Raw genomic sequence first — 25,426 nt, forward strand, 5'->3', positions numbered from 1 at the left:
AGAAACAATAAGTTAACATTGTTTAAGTCTTATTATCTAACCTGTATTCTTTAAAAAAAATTTTTTTTTTCTTTATTTGGCTGTACATGGTCTTTGGAGAAGGAAATGGCAACCCACTCCAGTATTCTTGCCAGTAGAATTCCATGGACAGAGGATCCTGGGGGGCTACAGTCCATGGAATCGCACAGAATAGGACATGACTGAGCAACTAACACACATGGTCTTAGTTGAGGCACTCAGGATCTTAGTTGTGGCATATGGGATCTAGTTCCCTGACCAGGGATCACGCCCAAGCCCCTGTATTGGGAGCATGGAATCTTAGCCATTAGACCACCAGGGATGTCCCTAACCTATATTCTTGGAAAAATTTCACCAATAGTACCATTAATGTCCCTGTGGCAAAAAAAAGAAAAACTTTTTTTGGTCCAGCATCCAAATCAGATTCATGAATTGCATTCGGTTTTTACGTCTCTTTAGTTTCCTTTACAGTGGAGGAGTCTTTCAATCTTTATCTTTCATGACCTTGATGTTTGAAGAGTAGGTCAGTTTTTTGTAGAATGCCCTCAACTTCAGTTTCGCATTTTCTCATGATTGGATTTCGCTTTTGGCAAGAATCCCACCACGTTGATGTGTAAGTAATATGGCATCCTTTGTACATCTTATGAGGACGCACATATTTATTTGTCCTGCCTTGCAGTGTTAACTCTGATCACTTGGTTAAGGCACTATCTGATTTCTCTGTGGAAAACTTACCAATTTTTCCCTTCATAATTAATAAGTATCTTGTGGGGAGATACTGTGTAACTATTTTGTTTACCCTCAAACTTCTACTCACTAATGTTTTAGAATCTGTTGATGATTCTTGCTGAAAACAGTTATTATCATAGTGGTAGTTAAATGGTGATTTTCTAATTCTGTCCTCCCATCAGTTGACCTTCTGAACCTCCCTGACTCATTCATATTTATTTACTTTTCTTTATAAGCATGGATTCTTATATTCTGTGGGTTATAAATTGTTGCTATCCTTTTTTTTTTAAACTGAGATGTCTTACAGTAAAATTTACATTTTCAGTATATTCTTTTGAATTCAGTGTCTATATACAGTCATGTAATTACCAACACAATCAAAATAAAAAGCAAGTTTTGTCACCCCTGAAAAGGTGCCCTTGCACCTTTGTAGTTAGACCCTTTCCACGCCCTTTATACTGGCCCCTGTCTCTTTCTGACAGTATCTTCATCAGTTTTGAGCGCCTCTTTAGTTTATGGCACAATGAGATAGTACTCCAAGTTCATCTGACTCTTTCCCTGCCTGGCAAGTGTTGAGTAGGTTTAGAAACCAAGATCTGAGTACTAGGTGGGATGTCATTTGCTACTGGTCTCTTTGTCCTGTTAGTGGACAAAGCAAAGAAATATGTGTGTACGTACTTATGCTCACATAACAAATATGGGATTGTCTGACTACATCTTTCCTTCTAGATTTGGCCCTTGGGCCAAAGTAGTTCCACCTAACTTTTTTTTTTTTTACATTTATTTATTTATTTAATTCAAGTTTGAAAAAGCACTTATTTTGTACAAGTTCTTTTTAGTGTATATAGGTCAACACTAAGTTTTTTCAGCTGTGGTTAGTTTAGATTTTTCCCTCCAAAAAGTGATTTGATTATCTGAGACATGTGCGAAGATGATCCGCCATCGGGTGTGTGTTCCCGAGTGTAGCCAGTGACCGGTCAGCAAGTTTAGCAGTCAGTGAAACTTGTGGTTACGGTGCATTATCATACTTTCTGACAGAAGGAAATAGGAATCAAGTGAACTTTCATGTCTGCTTGACTCATAGTCAACCTGTAATGCGCTCTTTACACCAAGTTCTGTTTTTCATCCAGCCCATACATACCTGGATTTCTACTTGTAAAACACACTAACCCTGTGCTTGAGCTGTTCAGCAGATGATTTGTTCCTCACTATGACTGGTCCTTGGTACTTGTTAGGCACTCATTGAAGAGATACATCAGTTATGTCCCTGGATGTTCATGTGGATACAGTGGGGAATGTAGGTTTTTTTCCCCTTTTGGCAATGTGTATCCACTTCCTTGAAAAATGTCAAGTGATATATTTCTGCTTGGCTGGATTTTCTTATGTCAGCTGCCAGTCAAGGTTTATCGTGTTTTTTTGACATTTTCTTTCCTTAAACTCAGTTTTACCTTCAGTGCTAAGAAGTTGGTACTTAAGAAAGAGCTTGGCTATATCACTTATATGTGGACTCTAAAAAATAGTACAGATGAACTTATTTACAAAACAGAAACAGACTCAGACATAGAAAACAAACTTCTGGTTACCAAGGAGAAAGTGGGAGTAGGGGTGGGGGAGGCAGGAATAAATTGAGAGTATGGGACCAGCAGATGCACACTACCACATAGAAAATAAACAATAAGGATTTACTGCACAAGGAACTGTACTCAGTACCTGGTGATAAATTAGAAGAAAAAAAGAATATGGTTATATACATATATATGTTTAACTGAGTCAGTCTGCTGTATACCTGGAACTAGCACAATATTGTCAATCAGCTATACTCTCTAAGGTGGGGAAGCTTGACTGGACAAAAGGGGATGTATTTTGAGGTACCTGTAAATTTGGTATTCCTGAAAGATTAGTAGGTATTCTAGTAGCCCTATGGGAAGCAGTTCACTCTGGTTGCTGTAGATTGTGTATTTATGGACATTTGCTGTTAAACTGAAATGTTTCCTTCATTCCTTTCAGGTTCTCTCAAGTAGTGCTGCCAGTAGCACCATCACAGCCCTGTCGCCTGGAGGAGCACTGATGCAGGGAGGGACACAGCAAGCCATAAACCGTACGTGCTGGACCTCCTGTTGCTATCCCTTTACCTAAATCAGCTCTAAAGCAATTTGAGAAGAGTGTTAAAGTTGTAGTGGTTTTCCTTTGGAACATTTCCAGGATCTGTGTTTTGTTTTTATGCATCCAGATCCTGAAGCATACCTAGAAAACAGCTTAATGTTTCAGTACTGTTTTAATATTACAAACAGTGGCACATTGCTATGTCATACTAAAAGGTTTTTTCCCTCTCCTACCTCTTAAAGCAAAACCTGAAAAGGCCTCTGAAACCCCAAGGGAATTTAGTGTCAGCCACAAAATCACTAATTTAGAATAGCACATCCAGGTTTAACATTGGCAGGGTGCACATTCACATTTATACTGTGAGTCAGAGACTGCATACACATGGGAAAATAGCTTTTATTCTGTGAACCTCTTTTTCTTTTGCAGAGATGGTGCCAAATGATATTCAGTCTGAGTTGAAACACCTATATGTGGCTGTTGGGGAACTTCTACGGCACTTCTGGTCCTGTTTTCCTGTTAATACACCATTCCTAGAAGAAAAGGTTAGAACTGATCCCAAACACAGCCAGCTGTTTTGATAATGTGAATTAGTGAGGTGTTATCTTGACGTTGGAAAACTGTATTGAACGTTTACCATGTGCCAAACGCTACTTTGCCTATATCGTTTCATTTAAGCCTCACAGCATCCTCATGGAGTAGGTATTGATACCCATTTTGTAAAGAAACTTGAGATCCAGAGCAGTTCCATAACTATTAATTGTACATCTTAAAACTTAACTATCATTTTGCTATACACCAGAAACAAACACAACATTGTTAAGTCAACTATACTTCAATTTTTAAAAAACAGTAATAGCCTTACTATATAAATTATCTTACAGACAATCTTTAGGGTCTTCCCTAGTGGTCCAGTGGTTAAAAGTTCACATTTCCAGTGCAGGGAGTGTGGGTTCATTTCCTGGATTATCTTTAAAGCTACAGAAAAGGTGCATTTTTCATCTATAATTTGCAAAAGAATAAAAAATTTGAAATAATCGGTATTGGCCAGTTTGATGAGAGTCCTTTCTTCTACTGCTAGTACTACGTTTTTAAAAAATGCTTTGACCCAGAAATTCAACATTTAGAAATATAAGAAAATAATAATTAAGAATGAATATATGCAAATATTGAGCCATAGAGATGTTTTTCTACCACTGTCTATGTTAGAAATGGTCTGATATCTATCAGAAGCAGATTGGTTAAAGATATATCCATTTTAAATGATGACCTAATATTTAATGACTTAAAGATGTTCACATTAAACCAAGTGGAATTTCATAACAGTATATACTGTATGTTTTCCACATACATATTTATACACATGCACAAAAAAAATAACAGGAAGGATAGGAATTATGAACTCAAAAAATCTAAATATATTAGATAACTGCTTCTCTGCCTGGTGAAGCCAGTAAATCTTAAAGAAAGTAACCTTATGTGTATTTTTCCCTTGATCTCTGTAGGTTCTTGAGAGTCTAATTCATTATTTCTCTCATCTTTTTTAGGTAGTGAAAATGAAAAGTAATTTGGAACGATTCCAAGTTACAAAGCTCTGCCCATTCCAAGAAAAAATTCGGAGACAGTATTTAAGCACAAATGTAAGGCAAGAATCTAGTTTTGGCCTGATTTTTTTCTCTGTAGTAAAATGATGAAATTAACTTTGTTTTCCTGTAATTGAGTATATATGTTGTTTTTTATGTCCCTGGGAATCCTGTTTTTTAATTGTAAAATGTATCACACATTCATAAGTGTATAAAATACAGTTGCTTTTTGAAGCAGTAAAGCCAGTGTCTGTGTACTCACCAAGCATGGTAAGAAATAGAGCCAGCACCTGAGTGCCCCTGGCCAGTTGCCCACACCTCCTTCACACTCTATCAAGGTCATGACTAACCCAGCATCTGTAATAGTCATCTTCATGCTTTTCTTTATAGATTTACAACCTATGTGTATGTTCCTAAAAATGTTTATTTTGAAAACCTAAGTAACAAGTTACATTCTAGCAGTGCAAAGAATGGCAGAGTTGCCATTCTGTGAGAGTGAGCTGGAAAGTTCCTGGGTGATGGCCTCAGCTCCCCTGTTGACAGCAGGGCAGCAGTGAGGTGATGCGTGAGAAGTGTCACCTGCACTCAGGATTTTTAATGTTTTTAATGCAAGACTAGAGCCAGCCACACACAAAACCACACACACGCAGAGCAACTGCACAAGATTCTTTCTCTGTGTGTAATGCAAGTCTTCTCAAAGATGACTATGGAAAAAATAGCATATAAAACTATTTTTGTTCAGTATGTAAGTAGGATAAGCAAAACAGGAAATTTCATAGTTGAAAGCTGAAAAATCTTCATTGATAAAATTTTTAGTAAGTTTTTATTCCCTAAACATTGTTTTTTTTTTCCTCAAAACGTAATATTATTTATAATCAGAAAAGAATCTTGAAGTGTCTTCCCACAGCAGAGCAAGGATCTCAGATTCAGTTCATGTGCCTTCTCATTTGATTGTAACTGCCTGGAGCACTGTAAAAAGGTCTCTGGTAAAAAGAATTCTGAGGCCCTGAGCAGCCTTACATGAGGCTGTGGTGGTCATCTCTTCTAACTGGTACTGTGGAAACATTGTGGCCTGTCAAGCAGAATAAATGATTTTTATGTAGTTTACCGACAGAAGTAAATAACACTCCCCTACACAAACACACTTACTGATAACAGATGTGGTAAATAAGGGTTTGTTTGTTTCTAACTCTACCTCAGATTGAATCCAAATTGTTGGCATGCTATAAGGATTTAAGCCTTCCTGTTCTCTGTCTCCATACTGCCAAAATTGACTTGGAGACATTACAAAAATTTTACTTCCAACCATGTAAATTACACTGTCCACTTCCAAGGAAACAGATAATCCAAGGACATTCTACCTCAGGAGCCTTTATCAGCTTAGATCAGTGTGGTCCTTTTGACTTCTAGTTATGTCTATGATGAGGGCAAAAATTTTTTTCTACTCAAAGTACATAGTCCTGACAGAAGGGGTTTCATAGTACTTGTGTGGAGGTTTAAGACTAATTACATTTTTCTGTAATCTATTATGTGGAAATCCTGAAGTGTTGAGAGCTGGGAAAGACCTAGAGAACATAGAAACGTGCTTCTCAAGCTTGGCTGTTCAGCAGAATTAAGCTCAGAAGCTTTTGAAAATCAAAAGATTCCCGGGTATCATCTCAGACCTGCTGCCTCAGAATCTTCAGGGGAGTAGGGCATTTTTTATATTTTCTCTCAGATAGTGTTGATGCCCTCTGGATTTTACTTAGAAGTCCAATGTTTAAATCTCGAAACCTCTGATTTGACAGAAGAAACTGAGACCTGTAACACAGATTTTCCTGTTATTCTGTGGCTGGTTAATGACAGGGCAGACATACAGCGTAGGCAGAGCAGGTGAACTTCAGCCTATACTGTACACCGCCCCCATCCCTCTTACCTTTCTATATGAAATGTATCTGAGAACCTTCACAGAGGGCCTGCATATTGCCTCATTGGGGAAATAAAAAAGAGCTTTGCAACTGCGCTCTGAAATATGTACCAGATCTGAGTCAGAAGCATTAACCTCACCAGCCATTAGCCCGTTGTTGCTTAAGAGTGTTGTGTTTGTTTTTCAGCTGGTAAGTCACATAGAGGAGATGCTCCAGACAGCCTACAACAAGCTCCACACGTGGCAGTCACGGCGTCTGATGAAGAAAACGTGAAGTGTCTGCAGCTCTCACAGGTTTTGTGAGACTGAGAGAACTGTGGCCTGCAGTAACTCTGGAAACCTGGCCTGACAGACATGCAGGCGATCACACAGAAGTGACAAGAAACATCTGCAGCGCGCCGACTCTTGGAGCTGATGCTGTTGTACTTGCACATTGAGAACTGAAAGGAAAGGAACTGTGATTAAACTAAAAGCTGGGGAAGTAAATTAAGGCAGAACCAAAATGAGCTAAGTTGCAAATATATATATATATATATTTTAAAAAGACACTGTTTACTGCAGTTACTCAGGAACTGCTTTTGATTCACATTAAGCTGCTTTCAGAAATTTAAAAAAAAAAAAAACACTTTTTAAAAGGGTGCATTGATAAATCTGAGGTTTTTGTTTTGTTTTTTTTCTGTGTAAATTTTTTTCCTAAGTTTATGGCACAGGGTACACCTTAAGTATTTCTCCTCCATCTTCCACTTGGATCCTCAAGTTTTGCTGAATTCTAGTTGTACCTTACATCAGCAAGTTAAAGAGAGTACTTTAAAATAAAGCAGAGGGAGACTGTTGCTCAGCCATCCAGAAACAGTTGTAGTCAGAAGACATCATTGGTCCTGTGTTTCCTACGGAAATAAGAAACAATAAATATTGCACTGAATGTTTGTGGTTTGGAGTCCCTAAATGATAAAGAGGGGACATGTGTGCAGAAAGTCGTGTGAGGTTTTTATGCAGAATTTTGTCAGAGGACAATGGCGCTGCATGTTTTTCTTTGAGTGCAAATGTACATTGCTAAGATTTTTTTTAAGATGGCATGTGCTTTGAAAAGAGGAAATTGCATTTTTAAGAGTTTAAAAATCTTATGAGTGAGAAATATAAGAAATCTTACTTATTTTCACCTCTTTAGAAAAAAAATAAAAGATGTTTCTCATATCTCTCTTTCTCTAGTATCTGACTGTTGGCAAAGTGATAATCATTACATAGTAACTGCAAAGCCTAAATGCAAAGGAAAAAAAAGATATGTTCATGTTTTTAGAATCCATGCCATATTTTGTTCCTAATAGGATCAACTCAATATTTATCTAAGACTTTAGATGTCTTGTATTAAAATTACAGGAAAAAGTAAAACTTTTTATAGATACTCTTAACTGCAACACATCCTTTGGATTCTCCTTACATGTGGTGCTTACTTGGTTGGGTTGCTCGAGGGCTACTCATTACTTTTTTAAGCCATTATACAAGCTGGTTCTTTTCCATATAAAGTGGCTGCAGTAGGTCAAAAACCAGTTCAGACTTCGAACCAGTAAAAGGAAAGCAACAACATCACTCTTCTGCTTCAGTCCCGCCGTTTCTCTTCCAGACCAGTATAGTGATGGTGTGTTATAACTTACAGTTTTACAAAGTACATTTCAAATGTATGATTGTCACAACTATATAAGCAATAGCAATGGAGCAGATCAAAAAATGTTTGAAATAGAAGAAAGAGTATGTCTCGGGTAAGTTCTCTGTTAAAGATTAAGTGATAAGTATAATGGAACGTGAAGGAAGAAACCATTGGGGAAATGGGTAGGCTTCACTAAAGAGGTGACATTTTAGCTCAGCCTTGAAGATAGAAGAGGGAAGGGCATGATGAAGGTGTGAAGGAAAGGAAAGGCATTTTGGGGCAATAGTGTTGGAGAGTTGAAAGTGACAAGAGGCGGAAGAAAATCAGTTTAATTCAAGTTGCAAATGGCTTTGTATGCCAAGGTAGGGAATTCGGGTCTTGGGACCTCCCTGGTGGTCCAGTGGCTGAAACTGCAAGCCTAGTGCAGGGAACTCTGGTTCCATCCTTGATCAGGGAACTTGATCCCACAGGCCGCAACTAAGAGTTCCCAGGCCGCACCTGAAGATCTGCATGCCACACACACAAAAAATCCCGAATGCTTCAACAAAGACCGAGTGCAGTCAAGTCAATAAGATTTTTTTTTTACTAAGAGCTATTTTTAAAAGTTCAGACCTTACCCATTAGGTGTGGGTGAATCTTGGGGAAAATTTTAAGCATAAATTGTTTTTGTGAGGGAATTACGGTTGGTTGGCTTGTAGATAAAAAGTCTAGCAATTAGAAATGCCAAAACCTACATAAGACTTTGGAACAATCCAAACTGGAAAACTAGGTCCAAATTAAGTGGAATTCTGATAAATAGGAAGATATGAAGTCTTATAAGGAATGAAGGACTTAACAAGAGATTTCACCAAAGGTAACTCTCAGTTTCAAGTCCAGCTAACATCTGATATACTTGATCCTTGGAGTCCTTTCAAATTGAACTTTGGCAGCTGTTCAGGCCTACCATGACCCCACCTTCCCATTGTGGAAAATGATAGCAGCTACTGGTAATTGAGAGCCGTGATAAATCAGCACTGTGCCAAGCACCTTTAGAAAAGGCTTTGATGTTAAGCAATTTACCCCAGTAAGTGGCAGGGCTTACCCTAGATTGCTAAACTCCAGTAGCCACTTCGTGGTGAAGTTGGAAGCCTTTATTCCCCAGCCCAGGGTTTTCTTGCCCAGTTTTTCCTTTACCCTGTTGGTCATTTCTGCCTCCAGTTCTACTGCGTGGTGGTTTTAAGGCAAATCACATTATGGTATTAGTCTGCTTAGCAGGGCCCATTAGCCTGGAAGGCTACAAAATGTCAGCATAGGGAAGGCATGCTGTGCCCCAGAAGAATGAGTTTCTCCTGGAAAAAAGCATAAAAACAGTAGTCTAGTTTACTTTGGACTTACACTACAAAATGAGTGGGATACCTTGTGTTGCCTGCTTCAATCTGAAAAAAATGATTGCTCAAACATCCATAACTGAGAAAGGTAACCCACTCATCCAGGCCGAGGGTTTAATCCAGAAACTGATTTCCTATTGGTGCATATGTCGTCTGGAGCCAGAGTGGCCCTGGGATGGAAAGCTGCCCATTTTAAACTTAGGTTTGCTGTTTCCAGTGTCAGAACTTGCATGGGATTCCTCAGTGCATTACCTCTGCCCTTTCCCAGTTTAGCTTCTTCAAGACTCAGCTGTTCTTCCAGTTCCTGAGGCCAGGGGAGTCTTAGTTATTTTCAGCTCTTTAATTATCCAGAGCTGGAGCAGTTCCTAGAACTTGGTTCAAGGATGATCAGACTTGGTTTGTAGTCCATATCCTCAATCGGGTGTGTATTTAAGTCACAGAAAAGACTTTGGGAGCTACCTGCAGAGTCCGTTTTCATAAGTCTTTCCCAGAACCCCTAATGTGACAAACATGGAATTAATTGTACCTGTTGAGGTGGAGCCAGAGGTCCAGGTGTTCCCATTTCCCCTAACGATGCAGCTTGAAAAACCTATATAGCCTCTCTGGCCACCTAGTAACCTGCTGTTTTTTGGGATGGATAACAAATAGGCTGACGGGAATTCCCTGGCGGCCTAGTGGTTAAATCTTGGCACTCACTGCTGTGGGCCCAGGTTTGATTTCTGGTCAGGGAACTGAGATCCCATAAGCCCTGTGTGTGACCAGAAAAGAAAAACTATCTTTAAAAGTAGGCTGACGCATGAGGTAAAACTGGCTTAATCTTTAAATTTTACTTATCTGTAGTCATAGAAATAAATAGCAAGATGGTATTAGTGAAGTCGCTTAGTCGTGTCTGACTCTTTGTGACCCCGTGGACCGTAGCCCACCAGGCTCCTCCATCCATGGGATTCTCCAGGGAAGAATACTGGAGTGGGTTGCCATTTCCTTCTCCAGGGGATCTTCCCAACCCAGGGATCGAACCCAGGTCTCCTGCATTGCAGGCAGTTGCTTTAACCTCTGAGCCACCAGGGAAGCCCAAGATGGTATTAAGCAAGGCTTAAACCCATCCTCTTGGAGGTTGCTAAGTTGTGTCTGACTCTGTGACCCCATGGATGGTAGCCCGCCAGGATCCTCTGTGCATGGAATTCTCCAGGCAAGAACACGAGTGGATTGCCATTCCCTTCTCCAGGGGATCTTCCCTACCCAGGGATCGAACCCAGGTCTTCTGAATTGCAGGCAGATTCCTTACCATCTGAGCCACCTGAGAAGCCTAGCACACACCTTAGCAATTAGACTGAACACTCTAAAAGGTAAAGACTGTCAGATTGGATTGAAAAACAAGACTCAACTATACGCTAGTTGCAATTACAGAAATGTCTATACTTAGCTCACTGGATTTGCCCTCCCCTCATGTCAAACTCCAGAGAAGGCGATGGCACTCCACTCCACTACTCTTGCCTGGAAAATCCCATGGATGGAGGAGCCTGGTAGGCTGTAGTCCATGGGGTCGCGAAGAGTCAGACACGACACAGCAACTTCACTTTCACTTTTCCCTTTCATGCATTGGAGAAGGAAATGGCAACCCACTCCGGTGTTCTTGCCTGGAGAATCCCAAGGACGGGGGAGCCTGGTGGGCTGCCGTCTATGGGGTTGCACAGAGTCGGACACGACTGAAGTGACTTAGCAGCAGCAGCAGCAGCACGTCAAATTCAGGTTCACTAGGTGTTAGAATTCACAGACCACCTTTACTCAAATGTATATCTTTCTGGTTCAAGTAGCTGAGTGGTGAACTGAATAGTGAAAAGGGAATGAAAAGATCACTGACCATTAATGTCCATTTTTTAATTACAAAAGTATTATTTTTTAAGGTTTAAGGTTTGAATAGTACTGATACATATAAAATAGAAAATGTTTCTGTATCCTTACCCCCAAGTCTCAGTCTCTTGAGGTAGTGCTTAGTGCATTTTCTCCAAGACTTTTTTTTCCATGCACTTAAAATTATTTTTCTAGCCTACAGAGATTTTTCTAGCAAAGAAACACCTGTGAACACACTTATACCCTTTAAGATAAACCCTGACAGGGGGCTTATCTCCTTAGAGAATCCCCTCATGGTCCCCTTTATGTAAGCTAAATTTTGTGAATTTTGGTCTTCCCCGTTAGTGTGCTACTTCTGGTACCCAGTTATCCATAAGAACAGGCTATGTCTGGCCTGAATACAAAAATTCCTTGGAATTTTTACTTGTACAATCAGATTCTTGTCACCCAAGACCCACAGATGTAAGAAGCAGAAAAAAAGGAGTGCTATATCAGGCCCTCCCAGGATGAGTTGCCGCCTCAGCAGTGGCAGACCCATGGTGTAGCAGAGTCATTAGAGCCCAGACTTTGAACCTACACTGTTGGACTCAAGTCCCACTGCGAAGCTCACTAGCTATGTGACTTAATCTGTGCGTCAGTTTCTTCTTCATCTATTAACTGAGTGTTATAGTAGCACTTTCTGCCATAAGGGTGGTGTCATCTGCATATCTGAGGTGATTGATATTTCTCCCAGCAATCTTGATTCCAGCTTGTGCTTCTTCCGGTCCAGCGTTTCTCATGATGTACTCTGCATATAAGTTAAATAAGCAGGGTGACAATATACAGCCTTGACGTACTCCTTTCCTGATTTGGAACCAGTCTATTGTTCCATGTCCAGTTCTAACTGTTGCTTCCTGACCTGCATACAGGTTTCTCAAGAGGCAGGTCAGGTGGTCTGGTATTCCCATCTCTTGAAGAATTTTCCACAGTTTATTGTGATCCACACAGTCAAAGACTGTGGCATAGTCAATAAAGCAGAAATAGATGTTTTTCTGGAACTCTCTTGCTTTTTTGATGATCCAGCGGATGTTGGCAAGTTGATCTCTGGTTCCTCTGCCTTTTCTAAAATCAGCTTGAACATCTGAAAGTTCACGTTTCACGTACTGCTGAAGCCTGGCTTGGAGAATTTTGAGCTTTACTTTACTAGCGTGTGAGATGAGTGCAATTGTGCGGTAGTTTGAGCATTCTTTGGCATTGCCTTTCTTTGGGATTGGAATGAAAACTGACCTTTTCCAGTCCTGTGGCCACTGCTGACTTTTCCAAATTTGCTGGCATATTGAGTACAGCACTTTCACAGCATCATCTTTCAGGATTTGAAATGGCTCAACTGGAATTCCATCACCTCCACTAGCTTTGTTCATAGTGATGCTTTCTAAGGCCCACTTGACTTAACATTCCAGGATGTCTGGCTGTAGGTCAGTGATCACACCATCGTGATTATCTGGGTCATGAAGATCTTTTTTGTACAGTTCTTCTGTGTATTCTTGCCACCTCTTCTTTATATCTTCTGCTTCTGTTAGGTCCATACCATTTCTGTCCTTTATCGAGCCCATCTTTGCATGAAATGTTCCCTTGGTATCTCTAATTTTCTTGAAGAGATCTCTAGTCTTTCCCATTCTGTTGTTTTCCTCTCTTTCTTTGCATTGCTCACTGAGGAAGGCTTTCTTATTTCTTCTTGCTATTCTTTGGAACTCTGCATTCAAATGGGAATATCTTTCCTTTTCTCCTTTGCTTTTCGCTTGTCTTCTTTTCACAGCTATTTGTAAGGCCTCCTCAGACAACCATTTTGCTTTTTTGCATTTCTTTTCCTTGGGGATGGTCTTGATCCCTGTCTCCTGCACAATGTCACGAACCTCCGTCCATAGTTCATCACGTTCATCATATTTCATCATAGTTCATCAGAAAGTGAAGAGGAACTAAAAAGCCTGTACAATGCATTTTTGCATTTCTTTTCCTTGGGGATGATCTTGATCCTTGTCTCCTGCACAATGTCACGAACCTCCGTTCATAGTTCATCAGGTTTATCATATTTCATCATAGTTCATCAGAAAGTGAAGAGGAACTAAAAAGCCTCTTGATGGAACTGAAAGAGGAGAGTGAAAAAATTGGCTTAAAGCTCAACATTCAGAAAACTAAGATCATGGCATCTGGTCCCATCACTTCATAGGAAAAAGATGGGGAAACAGTGGAAACAGTGTCAGACTTTTGGGGGGCTCCAAAATCACTGCAGATGGTGATTTTAGCCATGAAGTTAAAAGACGCTTACTCCTTGGAAGGAAAGTTATGACCAACCTATATAGCATATTAAAAAGCAAAGATATTACTTTGCCAACAAAGGTCTGTCTAGTCAAGGCTATGGCTTTTCCAGTAGTCATGTAGGGATGTGAAACTTGGACTGTGAAGAAAGCTGAGTGCCAAAGAATTGATGCTTTTGAACTCTGGTGTTGGAGAAGACTCTTGAGAGAGCCCCTTGGACTGCAAGGAGATCCAACCAGTCCATCCTAAAGGAGATGAGTCCTGGGTGTTCTTTGGAAGGAATGATGCTGAGGCTGAAACTCCAATACTTTGGCCACCTCGTGCGAAGAGTTGACTCATTGGAAAAGACCCTGCTGCTGGGAGGGATTGGGGGCAGGAGGAGAAGGGGACGACAGAGGATGAGATGGCTGGATGGCATTACCGACTCAATGCACATGAGTTTGGGTGAACTCAGGGAGTTGGTGATGGACAGGGAGGCCTGGCGTGCTGCGATTCATGGGGTCGCAAAGAGTCGGACATGACTGAGCGGCTGAACTGAACTGCTAGTAGCACTTAGCTGGTAGGGTTACCGTGAGGATAACAGAGTATACAGGACACTTGGGACAGAGTCCAACACTTGATATGTGTCAGGTGAGTGTCTGCTGATATAGGTTTTCACTGAGCCACACAGTAAAAGGCAACATCTTCTTAAGTTCCTTGTTTAGAAACCTGAATGGAAGAAAATTCCCTCAATGAACAGTAAAGGTGCTTAGTTTTGTACTTTTACCCCACCCAAAACTGCCCCCCAAAACTAATTTTCATGGCTTATCTTTAATAGACTTATTAATACTCACTTCTTAGTGGTGCCCTGCATTCTCCAAATTACCTATATGAAATTGCTTATAACTAATTGCACACTTCAGTTGCAGTATTTATGAAATAAACTCTTTCCAGTCTTTTGAGAACCTGAAGAGAATGTTTCTGTATTCTTTCCTGGGATGTAAAATGTAAAATATAGATTAAAGGACAACTGTAAGTTAAAAGAAACTATAAATTAGAATCCAAAATTTGTTTGAAATGAATGTGTCATTTCATATCTTGTGTTTTACATTTAGGGAAGAAAACTTTCCTTTTTTTTTATTCGTGGGAATGGGAAAAGAAGCACAGCGTATTATATCTTAACTACTTGCTAAGATTTTTTCTTAAAGACAGAAGTTGGAATCTACGTAGAAAACAAACTTATGGTTACCAGGGGGTAAGCAGGAGGAGGGATTAATGGATGGTTGGGGTTGACATATACACACTACTATATATAAGATAGATAACTAATAAGGACCTACTGTATAGCATAGGGGACTCTGCTCAATACTCCATAATGACCAATATGGGGAAAGAATCTGAAAGAATGGGTATATGCATATGTATAACTGATCCACTTTGCTATACACGTGAGACTAACACAACATTGTAAATCAGCTATATTTCACTAAAAAAATATTTTGAAAAAGGAAGCTGGGGGCTTCCCTGGTGGCTCAGTGGTAAAGAACTGGCCTGCCAATGCAGGAGACACGGGTTCGATCCCTGACGGGAAAGATCCCATGTGCCACAGAACAACTAAGCCCCATGCATCACAATTACTGAGCCAGCACTCTAGAGCCTGCACTCTGCAACAAGAGAAGCCACCGCAAGGAGAAGCCCTCAAACCGCACCTAGAGAGTAGCCTCCGCCCTCCACAACTAGACCCAGCACAGCCAAAAATAAGTAAATAAAATTATTTTTTTAAAGATGTTGGGATCAAAGAATAAGAAGATATGCTAAGTTAGCAAGAGAGCAACCTTGAGGCTTGATAAAATACATGAATGGGTTTCTCTTCAAAACAAGGTCACTAACAGCCTTCAGTGAACACATCCCCAGACCCAAAAGTGGTGACTTTGTTGTCTGGACAGTAGCATATCACAAGTATTGCTTAGTCAAGAAGGAATTTCCTGAAAAACCTGATAGTGATCCATTTTCTGGGTTACATGAATAGGTTGTTGACAATCTAGTAAATGAGTAAGTGCTTAAGCTCTAAAGCTGAGCTCCTGTGTTCAAATCCTAGTCCACCGTTTACTAGCTATGCCATTCAGTTCAGTTCAGTTGCTCAGTCGTGTCCGACCCTTTACAACCCCACAAACTGCAGCATCCCAGGCTTCCCTGTCCATCACCAACTCCCAGAGCTTGCTCAAACTTATGTGCATTGAGTCAGTGATGCCATCCAACCATCTCACCCTCTGTTGTCCCCTTCTCCTCCTGCCTTCAATCTTTCCCAGCATCAGGGTCTTTTCAAATGAGTCAGCTCTTTGCATCAGGTGGCCAAAGTATTGGAGTTTCAGCTTCAGCATCAGTCCTTCCAATGAATATTCAGGATGGATTTCCTTTAGGAAATCTCCTGGTTTGATCTCCTTGCAGTCCAAGGGACTCTCAAGAGTCTTCTCCAACACCACAGTTCAAAAGCATTAATTCTTCCGCACTCGGCCTTCACTGCTTATGCCTCAGCATTCTCACTTGTAAAGTGGGCATAATAAGAGTACTTAGGAAGTAAAAATTGAATAAGCTAATATAAGCTTGCAAGGCAAAAATTAAAGACTCAATAATTGTTCTTCATACCATTTATTATTATTTACCTCTATCAGACTTCAGCTCAAAGCTGATTGATATCAACATTGATAGGGAACTGTGGCAGAAAGTAAGAGGGAAAAAAATTAATATTTATTTGATCTATTTACCAAACATTTGCCATGTTATATGTACATTCTTAATTAATCCTTATGATTAACTCAGTTTTTTTTTTTTTTTACAGTTTTCTAATTAGAGGATTATTACTTGACAATATTCGGATGGTTTTTGCCACACATCAACATGAATCAGCATTAGGTGTGCATACATATGTCCTGTCCCTCTTGAACCCCCACTTCCACCTGCCTCTCCATCCCACCCCTCCAAGTTGTCGCAGAGCACTGGCTTTGGGTTCCCTGAGTCATATATCGAACTCACCAGCTATCTATTTTACATATGGTAATAAATACATTTCAATGTATTCTCTCATATCTTCCCACCCTCTTCTTCCAGCACTGTGTCCAAAATGTCTGTGTCTCCTTCGCCACCCTGCAAGTAGGATCGTCAGTACTATCTTTCTAGATTCCATATATATGCATTAATATACAATGTGTCTTTCTCTTTCTGACTTATCTCACTCTGTATAATGGACTCTAGGTTCATCCACCTCATTAGAACTGACTCAAATGTGTTCCTCTTTATAGTTAAGGATTCACTCATTTATCAAGCTCCTAGTATGCATCAGTCTACAGCCCCCACTATATAAAGTCTCTGGTCAGGAAAAGATGATGGTTATAATAGACTGTGCCCTCATGGGACTTAATAAACTGAGGAATGGAGAGGTGAAATAACTTGCCTAAAGACCCTGACTCCTAGTTGAGAGTGGAGAGCTAAGATTCAGGCTCTGCTCCTCAAAGCAAATCTATGCAGCTGCGAACTATTGACCTCTCTCCCTAATCGCCTTATTGTCTCCCCACCCTGCTATCAGGCCACACACACTGTCAAGCACATTTTCCTGAAGAGCAGTGACAGATTCTTGGGGACCCGAAGCTCTAAAGGAGAGCCACATAGGGTTCAACTCTGCTGTTGGTACCTAAGCAACCATTATGCACCAGGTCCTCTGAAGAATTCAAAGAGTTTTCACTGTCCTGTTTTCTCCTGACATTTTACTTTTTTAAAATTAAATTTTTTGCATATTTATACGTGCTCATAATTTAAAAAATCAAAAGCATAAAGGGTACATACCGAAACATCATGTCCATCAACTTCCCTCTTCACAGAAGTCATCACTTTCAACTCTTTTAGCTTATATTATTCCATTCTCAGTTTATCAATTTTGTTATTCACTACTACTATGGCAGTTAAGGATTTGGTGTTCTTATACCATTGTTCCCATTTCCCTTTCTCCAGCTTCCCAATATAGTTATTTCACAGGTTCCTCTGGTAATCAGTAGTCAGTTTTCACATTTTGATAATGTAAATATTGTTTGGTGTTTCCAGTCAGAGTCCTGGCAGGAAATAAATGGCACCCTCAAGCTGGGTAATTTGAAGAGATTAATAAAGGTACGGTTTCCCAAGGTGCAGGCAGAGTGCAGCGCAGGCAGAGAAACCCTAAGTTGTAGTGTGGTATCCTAGTTACCAGTCCTAGGCCTGATGGGGCAACAGAAAGAAGTAGTTACCAGGAAAGACAGGAGTCCAGGGACACAGACAGCTCAGTCCCCATGGAGGGCTCCATCTCACTCGCCCTCTCCCCCAGTCTCCAGGGATGGCAGAGGGAGGGGGTACCGCTACTGTGTGTGTCCTTCAGGTCAGCCCCTCAGAGCCCAAAGCATGATGGAGAAGAGGACAGTGAACCTGCAGGCCAAACAGATGTCAAAAAAAAAAAAAAAAGATGTCCTGCACCACAGCCAACCAGGGTACCTTTCTTGACCAACCGTTTGTCCTTCACCACAGTTTTGAGTGGGCTTTCCAGGTGGCACTAGCGCTTAAAACAACAACAACAACAACCCCCTCTCAATGAAGGAGACATAAGAGAAGCAGGTTTGGTCCCTGGGTCAGGAAGATCCCCTGGAGGAGGGCATGGCAACCCTCTCCAGTTCCAGTATTCTTGCCTGGAGAATCCCCATGGACAGAAGAGCCTGGCGGGCTACAGTCCATGGGGTCACAAGAGTCGGATACGACTGAAGTGATGCAGCATGCATGCAGTTTTCAGCTGGCTCCATCTTCTAACATTCCTGTGGCTACTTTACTCCAAACTCTGGACAGACTGTAAAACCCCTCAGCTGGCACTTCTATTTGAGCAAGTTGCTTTAAAGTGGGTTGTTCTCAAGAAATCCCTATATTATACATTTCTACCACCAGCTCCCATAAATTTTCAAAATGAAATTAAGTAAAGTGTTTCTCCTAAGTAATTTTCACCACTTTTTTTTTCTATAGAGTAGAAGTTGCTTCCAAAATAATAGCCAAGTTGCCAGTAGAGGTTGTGTTTCCATTTTGTTATCACAGTCTTAACATTTTTAAAACTTATTTTTTATGTCACACAAGAGCATGTATATCATTTTTACAGGTCAAATAATACAATACTCAGAAAAATAAAAGCAAACTACCTTCTCTCCTATTCCCTAGGCTTATACTTTAAGTTTTTAAAGCTGTTTCCTCTGACATTTCCCTCCAGATTTCTAGATAAGAGTTGGTAGTATAGTTGTTAATTTAAAATTTTTATACATTATCAATTGACTTCCCACTATGGAAGATGGGAATATTAGCTCTCGTATACATTCCCCCATGCACATTGCCTCACCTGTATCTTTCAAAATGGCTGTATCACAGTTTTTGATTAAATGAATAGTTGCTGTTTAAAAAATAAAATAAAATAAAGTGGGTTAGAAGCTCAGTGTGCACAGACAGGTCTGTCAAAGGGCTATAAAGGGCTTCCATGAGGGTAACGGGAGGCAGCTTTGCCACCTGAGTCTCTCAAAAGTCAGTATTTAGGGAACTTTTCTTTGAGGCCATTCATCTCTCCAGAGAAGGAGCTCCATGTCTCTAGGGAGTATAAGCTTCATACTAACTCTCTGGGAACTGCCTCAAGAAGGGGCTTCTCTGTTTGTATGCAGACATGCTCTTGTGCCCCTGTCTTTAGCCAGTACCTCTCACCACTGTACTTCATCCTGATTGTATTTCCCCAGAAAATAGACCCCCTATTTTCAGTGAGGGTGGAGGCAGGAGGCAGTCATTTTGTTGCACATATAGAGATAGGAATCTGGGTGTCTAAGAGTCTCATATCCATTGTTTCAACCCCACACTGCACTCCTTCCAATTCCCAAGCCCATCTAAGTGTTTTGCAGGGCAAATCAGCTTCCATCTCTTCCCCACGCCCCTCTGTGAACACTTGAATTTCATCTGGTGCTGGTCACGCTGATTTCAACCTTCTAAACAATTGTCAGCAGACCCCATCTGTGGTTGTCTCCTCTTCCAGTCTCTGGGTCTTTGTATGATTATACTTTTGTATGTTCTTTTCCCATTACTTTAGTGGGATCTAGGGAAGGACCTAAGATAAACATGTGAGTTCAACCCACCATGTTTAACCAGAGAGTCATTATTGAATTTTGGTGGTTTGGTTTTAGAATCAAGATGAATGTTCACCATTTCATGACTAGAGGCCCCATAAGATGATTGCTTTAAACTGGAGGGAAAAAAAAAAAAAGCACAACCAAAAAGCTTGAGAATTACATTTTATTCAGCAGACATACTGAAGACTTAAGCCCAAGAGACAGACTCTCAGCTCTGAAGGACTGTCCTGAACAGGTAAGGGAAGAGGCAGGATATATAGGAGTGTTGCGAAAAACAAACCAGGTAGTTGAACACGAAAAGATTTCTGCTAATTAAAGAAAAAAACAAATATCTGAAGTTAATGAATTTAGCACTTTGTATGGGAAGATTCACTTTGTCTGGGCTTAATGAAATTATTCCTTTGGCATGCACCTCAGCTGTCTGGTGTGAGCATCCTATTCTTTTTCATCTGCTCAGGGTGCACTGTTGGGAGTGGCTACAGTGGCTGATGACTTGATGGCCACGACATCCTTTGTTCACTGATTTGGCCAGTGATTTGGGTTCTTTGTCCACAACCCAAACCCCTAGGAGCTATCTTCAGGTCCTTGTGATAGAGCAGCAAAGTTACTGAGCTCATGCTTTTACCCCTGATGTGTGTATGAGCTTGTCACATGACCCAACTGCTAGGTGTCCACTAGCCCAGTGTTTTCTACGGTGTGGTTAGCACCCCTCCAGGGGCTTGAGTAAGGATCAGATAGAGATATCAGTTTAGTTCAGTTCAGCCACTCAGTCATGTCCGACTCTTTGTGACCCCATGAACCACAGCACACCAGGCCTCCCGGTCCATCACTAACTCCTGGAGTTCACCCAAACCATGTCCATTGAGTCGGTGATGCCATCCAACCATTTCATCCTCTGTCGTCCCCTTCCCCTCCGCCTTCAATCTTTCCCAGCATCAAGGTCTTTTCAAATGAGTCAGCTCTTTGCATCAGGTGGCCAAAGTATTGGAGTTTCAGCTTCAACTTCAGTCCTTCCAATGAATACCCAGGGCTGATCTCCTTTGGGATGGACTGGTTGGATCCCCTTGCAGTCCAAGGGACTCTCAAGAGTCTTCTCCAACACCACAGTTCAAAAGCATCAATTGTTTGGCACTCAGCTTTCTTTATAGTCCAACTCTCACATCCATACATGACTACTGGAAAAACCATAGCCTTGACTAGACAGACCTTTGTTGGCAAAGTAATGTCTCTGCTTTGTAATATGCTGTCTAGGTTGGTCATAACTTTCCCTCCAAGGAGTAAGCGTCTTTAATTTCATGGCTGCAATCACCATCTGAAGTGATTTTGGAGCCCAGAAAAATAAAGTCAGCCACTGTTTCCACTGTTTTCCCATCTATTTGCCATGAAGTGATGGGACCAGAGGCCATGATCTTAGTTTTCTAAATGTTGAGCTTTAAGCCAACTTTTCACTCTCCACTTTCACTTTTATCAAGAGGCTCTTTAGTTCTTCTTCACTTTCTGCCATAAGGGTGATGTCATCTGCATATCTGAAGTTATTGATATTTCTCCCGGTAATCTTGATTCCAGCTTGTGCTTCTTCCAGACCAGTGTTTCTCACGATGTACTCTGCATATAAGTTAAACAAGCAGGGTGATAATATACAGCCTTGACGTACTCCCTTTCCTATTTGGAACCAGTCTGTTATTCCATGTCCAGCTCTAACTGTTGCTTCCTGACCTGCATACAGATTTCTCAAAAGGCAGGTCAGGCGGTCTGGTATTCTCATCTCTTGAAGAATTTTCCACAGTTTATTGTGATCCACACAGTCAAAGGCTTTGGCATAGTCAATAAAGCAGAAATAAATGTTTTTCTGGAACTCTCTTGCTTATTCGATGATCTAGTGGATATTGGCAATTTGATCTCTGGTTCATCCGCCTTTTCTAAAACCAGTGATATACTTTTTTGTAAATTAAACGAAACTGGTTTATCAGGCACATATTTGTTAAGGATGAGACTGTGTAAAACAGTGAGTTTAGGGAAGTGCATTGAATAGAGTGGTGTAAGTGCTGTTTGCGAATGGCAAACATTGTGACAATGACTGATATTTGCTGAACACCAGTGCTGCTCAGTTGCAGCTGGCTAGTGCTACATGATTCAGAAAGAAGACTTAAGAAACACATTTCTTTCCCAAAAAAGCCCTAGGCCCTGTGCTCTTCCTTCAGCTGGAATGGAAACTAAGATTGTCCGGTGTGGGCATCTGTCTGTCTGTTGTTGTGGAATGGGTGCAGAAATCCTTCCAGCCTGACTGGAGTTGGCCAGTTGTGCATTGCAAGAGGGTGTCTGCCGAGTGTGGGAACTAGAAGAGCAAAGCAGGCCTGTGGAGACGGCCTTCCTCTTATCTGTGTTTCTGTCCCCAGAGACCTCCCCTCCTTGGCACCTTTGCTCCCGTAGCTCTGAGATGCAGCCTGAGCACATGGAGGGGCTGGTACCCGACAGTTGGCTGGAGTGTCTGGTTCTTGGCCTCAGGGAGGCTGCTCACTTGTCTCAGAATGGCCCTGGCCCAGCTCCTGCTCAGAGGAGGCAGCGCAGGTGGGGAGGCAGGTGGTATCATCGGTCTCCCCCGGCTCCCGGCGACCTTTCTCTTCTTAGCCCGGGGCTCTCGAGGGCTTCCTAGTGTTAGCGCCTCGGTGGTGTCTGACTCTTTGCCACCCCCATGGACTGTAGCCCGCCAGGCTCCTCTGTCCCTGGGATTTCCCAGGCAAGAAACCTGGAGTGAGTTGCCTTTTCCTTTCTCTGGGGGATCTTCCCAACCCAGGGATTGAACCCAGGTCTCCTGCATTGCAGGCAGAGTCATTACCATCTGAGCCACCAAGGAAGCCCCTAGGAAGTGTCTTCAGTTCAACATTCCCGATTGCCCCACAGGAATTGAAAAGGAAGCTAATATTTATTGGGGACCTACTGGGTGCTGGGAGCTTTACATTTAAAGCTATTTCACAACCTATGAAAAATAATACTATCCCCATTTTACAGAGGCTCCATGAGAGGACGTAATTTGCTCAAGTTCTTGCAGTGAGTGGCGGAGCCAGGAATCAAACCCAGGGCAATGTGAGGCCAAAGCAAAGAGCCTCCCTGAGGGAGAGACACCAGCATGACTGTCCTCTGGAGACAAGGGCCTTACACTGCTGCTCTGTCTGGACACTGTATGGCTGTGTGCCTTTCCAAACTGTGAGAAAAACACCAGTGAGGGAGGCCAGGGTCTCATGGGCAGAGGCTGCCTTTCTGGGTCCATGCAAAGGGTGGAGACCAGCCGGTGTGTGGCAATGACCAGGCAGCATGGCCAGGGGTGGCCAGAAACAGCCACATGCTTTGCATCATAAGCTAAAGGATTATGCACAGAAAAATTAGGAAAACTGTAGTCCCTCCCTGACCAGCCCAGACTTGTATATACAACCAACTGTAGTACTAGGTAATAAAGTATATTAAAAAAAAAAAAAAAGGTTGGATAAGGCAGGTATGCACAGGTTCTGGAAGAGCTTCACCTAAGGAAAGGGTCGAGCTATGCCTGGGCGCAGGGCCAAGAAGAATGCTCAGAACCAATTAGAGTCCAAAGTAGATAAAACACACTGTCAGACCAGTGACCACAAACTCGACTCTCTCCTCAGCTCATTTCCTGAGATAGGAATATGGCCTATTGAGCAATTTCCTTGTGCCAAGTAATTCTGTTGGCCTTAAACCTATTAGGTGGGTACTACTGTTTTTCGTATTTCACCGAGGCATGAGGTTTAGAAAGTGACTTGTCCAGATGGAATCATGTCAGAGCTTCCTGTGGGAAGGGTGGTTTGAACCCACTGACTCCCAAACCGGAGGCTCCCACAGAGACCCTCTTCCTGAGGGACAGTAAGTCTGGAGCCACAGAGGAAGGCAGTACAGATGGAGGCTGTGCCATCTGCCCCTCCTTGTCCCTCAGGACTCTCCAAGTGCTGGGAGCTTGCCAGGGGATGTTTGCATTCTGAAAGGCCTCGACAGAAAGGTAGACAGGGCCCTCCTCAGAGGGGGTTAATCTGGGCCGTGTGTTCCCCCATGCATCAGTCCCAGGACTCACAAGAGGCTGACAGGAGCTGTCCTAGATGATCACGTTAGCTCCCGGCACATTCCTGACGCTCAGAGCCGAGGAGGGGCAGCTTCCATGGAGCCATGCCTCGTGACAGCTTGGATTTTCTGCTTTGCTGGATCAGTGAGAGGTGGCGGCTTCCACAGAGAGCCCTCTTCAGCGCAGCCTAGCAATTTCCAGAGAGGAGCTCCCCATCGTGCTTGCTGTACCTGGCCTCCCTGCAGAAAACTTGCCTGGACACCACCCGGATTTCATGCCTTCGACGCCAGGTGACAGCTCATCTGGCTGTGTGACTTTGGGCAAGTGTCATTACCTCCTGTGACTCAGTTCTGTTTCTGGAAAATAGGAATAATGATGTTCCCCTCTCCACAGGGCAGTTGGGAAGATTAAATCAAACAATGCCTTCAAAGGTTTTAGTAGGAGGGCTGGGAGGCTTCCCTAAGTGGCTCAGATGGTAAAGGAGACACAGGTTCAATCCCTGGGCCCAGAAGATCCCCTGGAGGAGGGCATGGCAACCCACTCCAGTATTCTTGCCTGGAGAATCCCATGGACAGAGGAGCCTGGAGGTCGCAGGAGTCAGACACGACTGAGCGGCTGACCAACAGCAACAAAAAGGACTGCTGGGTACATACATATTAAGTATTCCAGAAACATGAGAGTGATTATTATTACAATTCTCACAAAGTCTGGATCCACGAGGTTTAGTGTCCTAGCACTGACTAGGAAGCACCCTTCAGCAGTCACAAGTAATTTCCAAATAGCTCAAACCTGAGACTTGCCCTTTGGCAAAGTGAGAGGGGAGATTGATGGTGATGTCCATGGCAGCACTGACCATGAATTCTCTGTCCTGTCAAATCTCCTCTCATCAGTCAGCAGAAGTTAGGGCAACTCTCTTCCAATTTCCCACCTCCACTGCCTCCAAAATTTCCTTGAGATATTTTCTATTTCTCTTTATTATATAGACTAATACCCTGTAGACCCCAACCCTTCTTTCCACTGCCAGTCCAACCACAGAATCTTCCCCAACTGGGTATTGATTCTGCATTATAAAAGCCCAACGAACAAGATGAGCAAAACCAAACTCCCCTCCCCCGAGACTGGGAAAAGAAGTTGACAAGGAGAAGGAATCCCCCAGGGAGCAGAGAAGGCTGTGAACCGTGCCTGTACAGTATCCACACAACTGAATTTCAGGTTCCCTCCCGGAGATTTGCAGAGGGCAGAGAGGAAAGGCAGGTTGAACTAGGCACAGATCTACTTTGCATTCTGATTTGGCTTTCTCCTGGAGATGGAATCTCTAGGAAGAAGCCTCCCCAGTTCTTGACATTGTGGTGGTGAATTTCAGCTCCATTTATGCTCCCGGGGTGCCCACCCCACCATCCCTTTCACTCTCGAGTCTTTGACTCCACATGGATAAACACCCACCTGGTTAAGATCCTGCCAGGTCCTCAAATGCCTCAGAGGTCATTTATCGGGTGGGGGTAGCAAGGATCTGGGATTGTTGCCTAATCCATTGCAAACTGTCTCCTGTCCACCACCAGCACCCCTTCTGCCAGGGAGAGCAAAGTCTAAAGCCAACTAGCACACTGTGAAATTGTCAACTTTCACCCATTACCCTAAAGAAGGTTTACCACCAGAAGCCCCACAGTCTGCCCTGAGAAATCAATGGGAGGGAGAGGGTGGATTCCAGTGAAGAGCCTTC

The 25,426-nt window shown here is 42.2% G+C and overlaps 1 protein-coding gene and 1 long non-coding RNA gene across 3 annotated transcripts in view; one reads left to right on the plus strand and one right to left on the minus strand.

Moving 5' to 3' along the window:
- Positions 1-7,530, plus strand: part of GTF2H1 (general transcription factor IIH subunit 1) — a 29,463-nt gene extending 21,933 nt beyond the window's left edge. For both annotated transcript variants that reach the window (XM_086385124.1, XM_086385125.1), the window contains 4 exons: positions 2,755-2,845; positions 3,277-3,392; positions 4,395-4,487; positions 6,524-7,530. In XM_086385124.1, the coding sequence (XP_086241250.1) occupies positions 2,755-2,845; positions 3,277-3,392; positions 4,395-4,487; positions 6,524-6,610 (387 nt within the window). In that variant the 3' untranslated portion in view covers positions 6,611-7,530. The remainder of the gene's footprint in view (positions 1-2,754; positions 2,846-3,276; positions 3,393-4,394; positions 4,488-6,523) is intronic.
- Positions 5,227-17,664, minus strand: LOC147342406 (uncharacterized). Its single transcript, XR_015157982.1, has 3 exons — positions 17,314-17,664; positions 6,448-6,776; positions 5,227-5,502 (listed from the first exon to the last, which is right to left on the minus strand). It is a non-coding gene; the product is annotated as an uncharacterized LOC147342406 (long non-coding RNA).
- Positions 17,665-25,426: the final 7,762 nt, after the last annotated feature.

The sequence above is a fragment of the Bos grunniens genome, chromosome 29, assembly GCF_055505025.1.
Source record: "Bos grunniens cultivar Pamir isolate PY7600 chromosome 29, Bosgru_T2T1.0, whole genome shotgun sequence".
NCBI classification, from domain to species: Eukaryota; Metazoa; Chordata; class Mammalia; order Artiodactyla; family Bovidae; genus Bos; species Bos grunniens.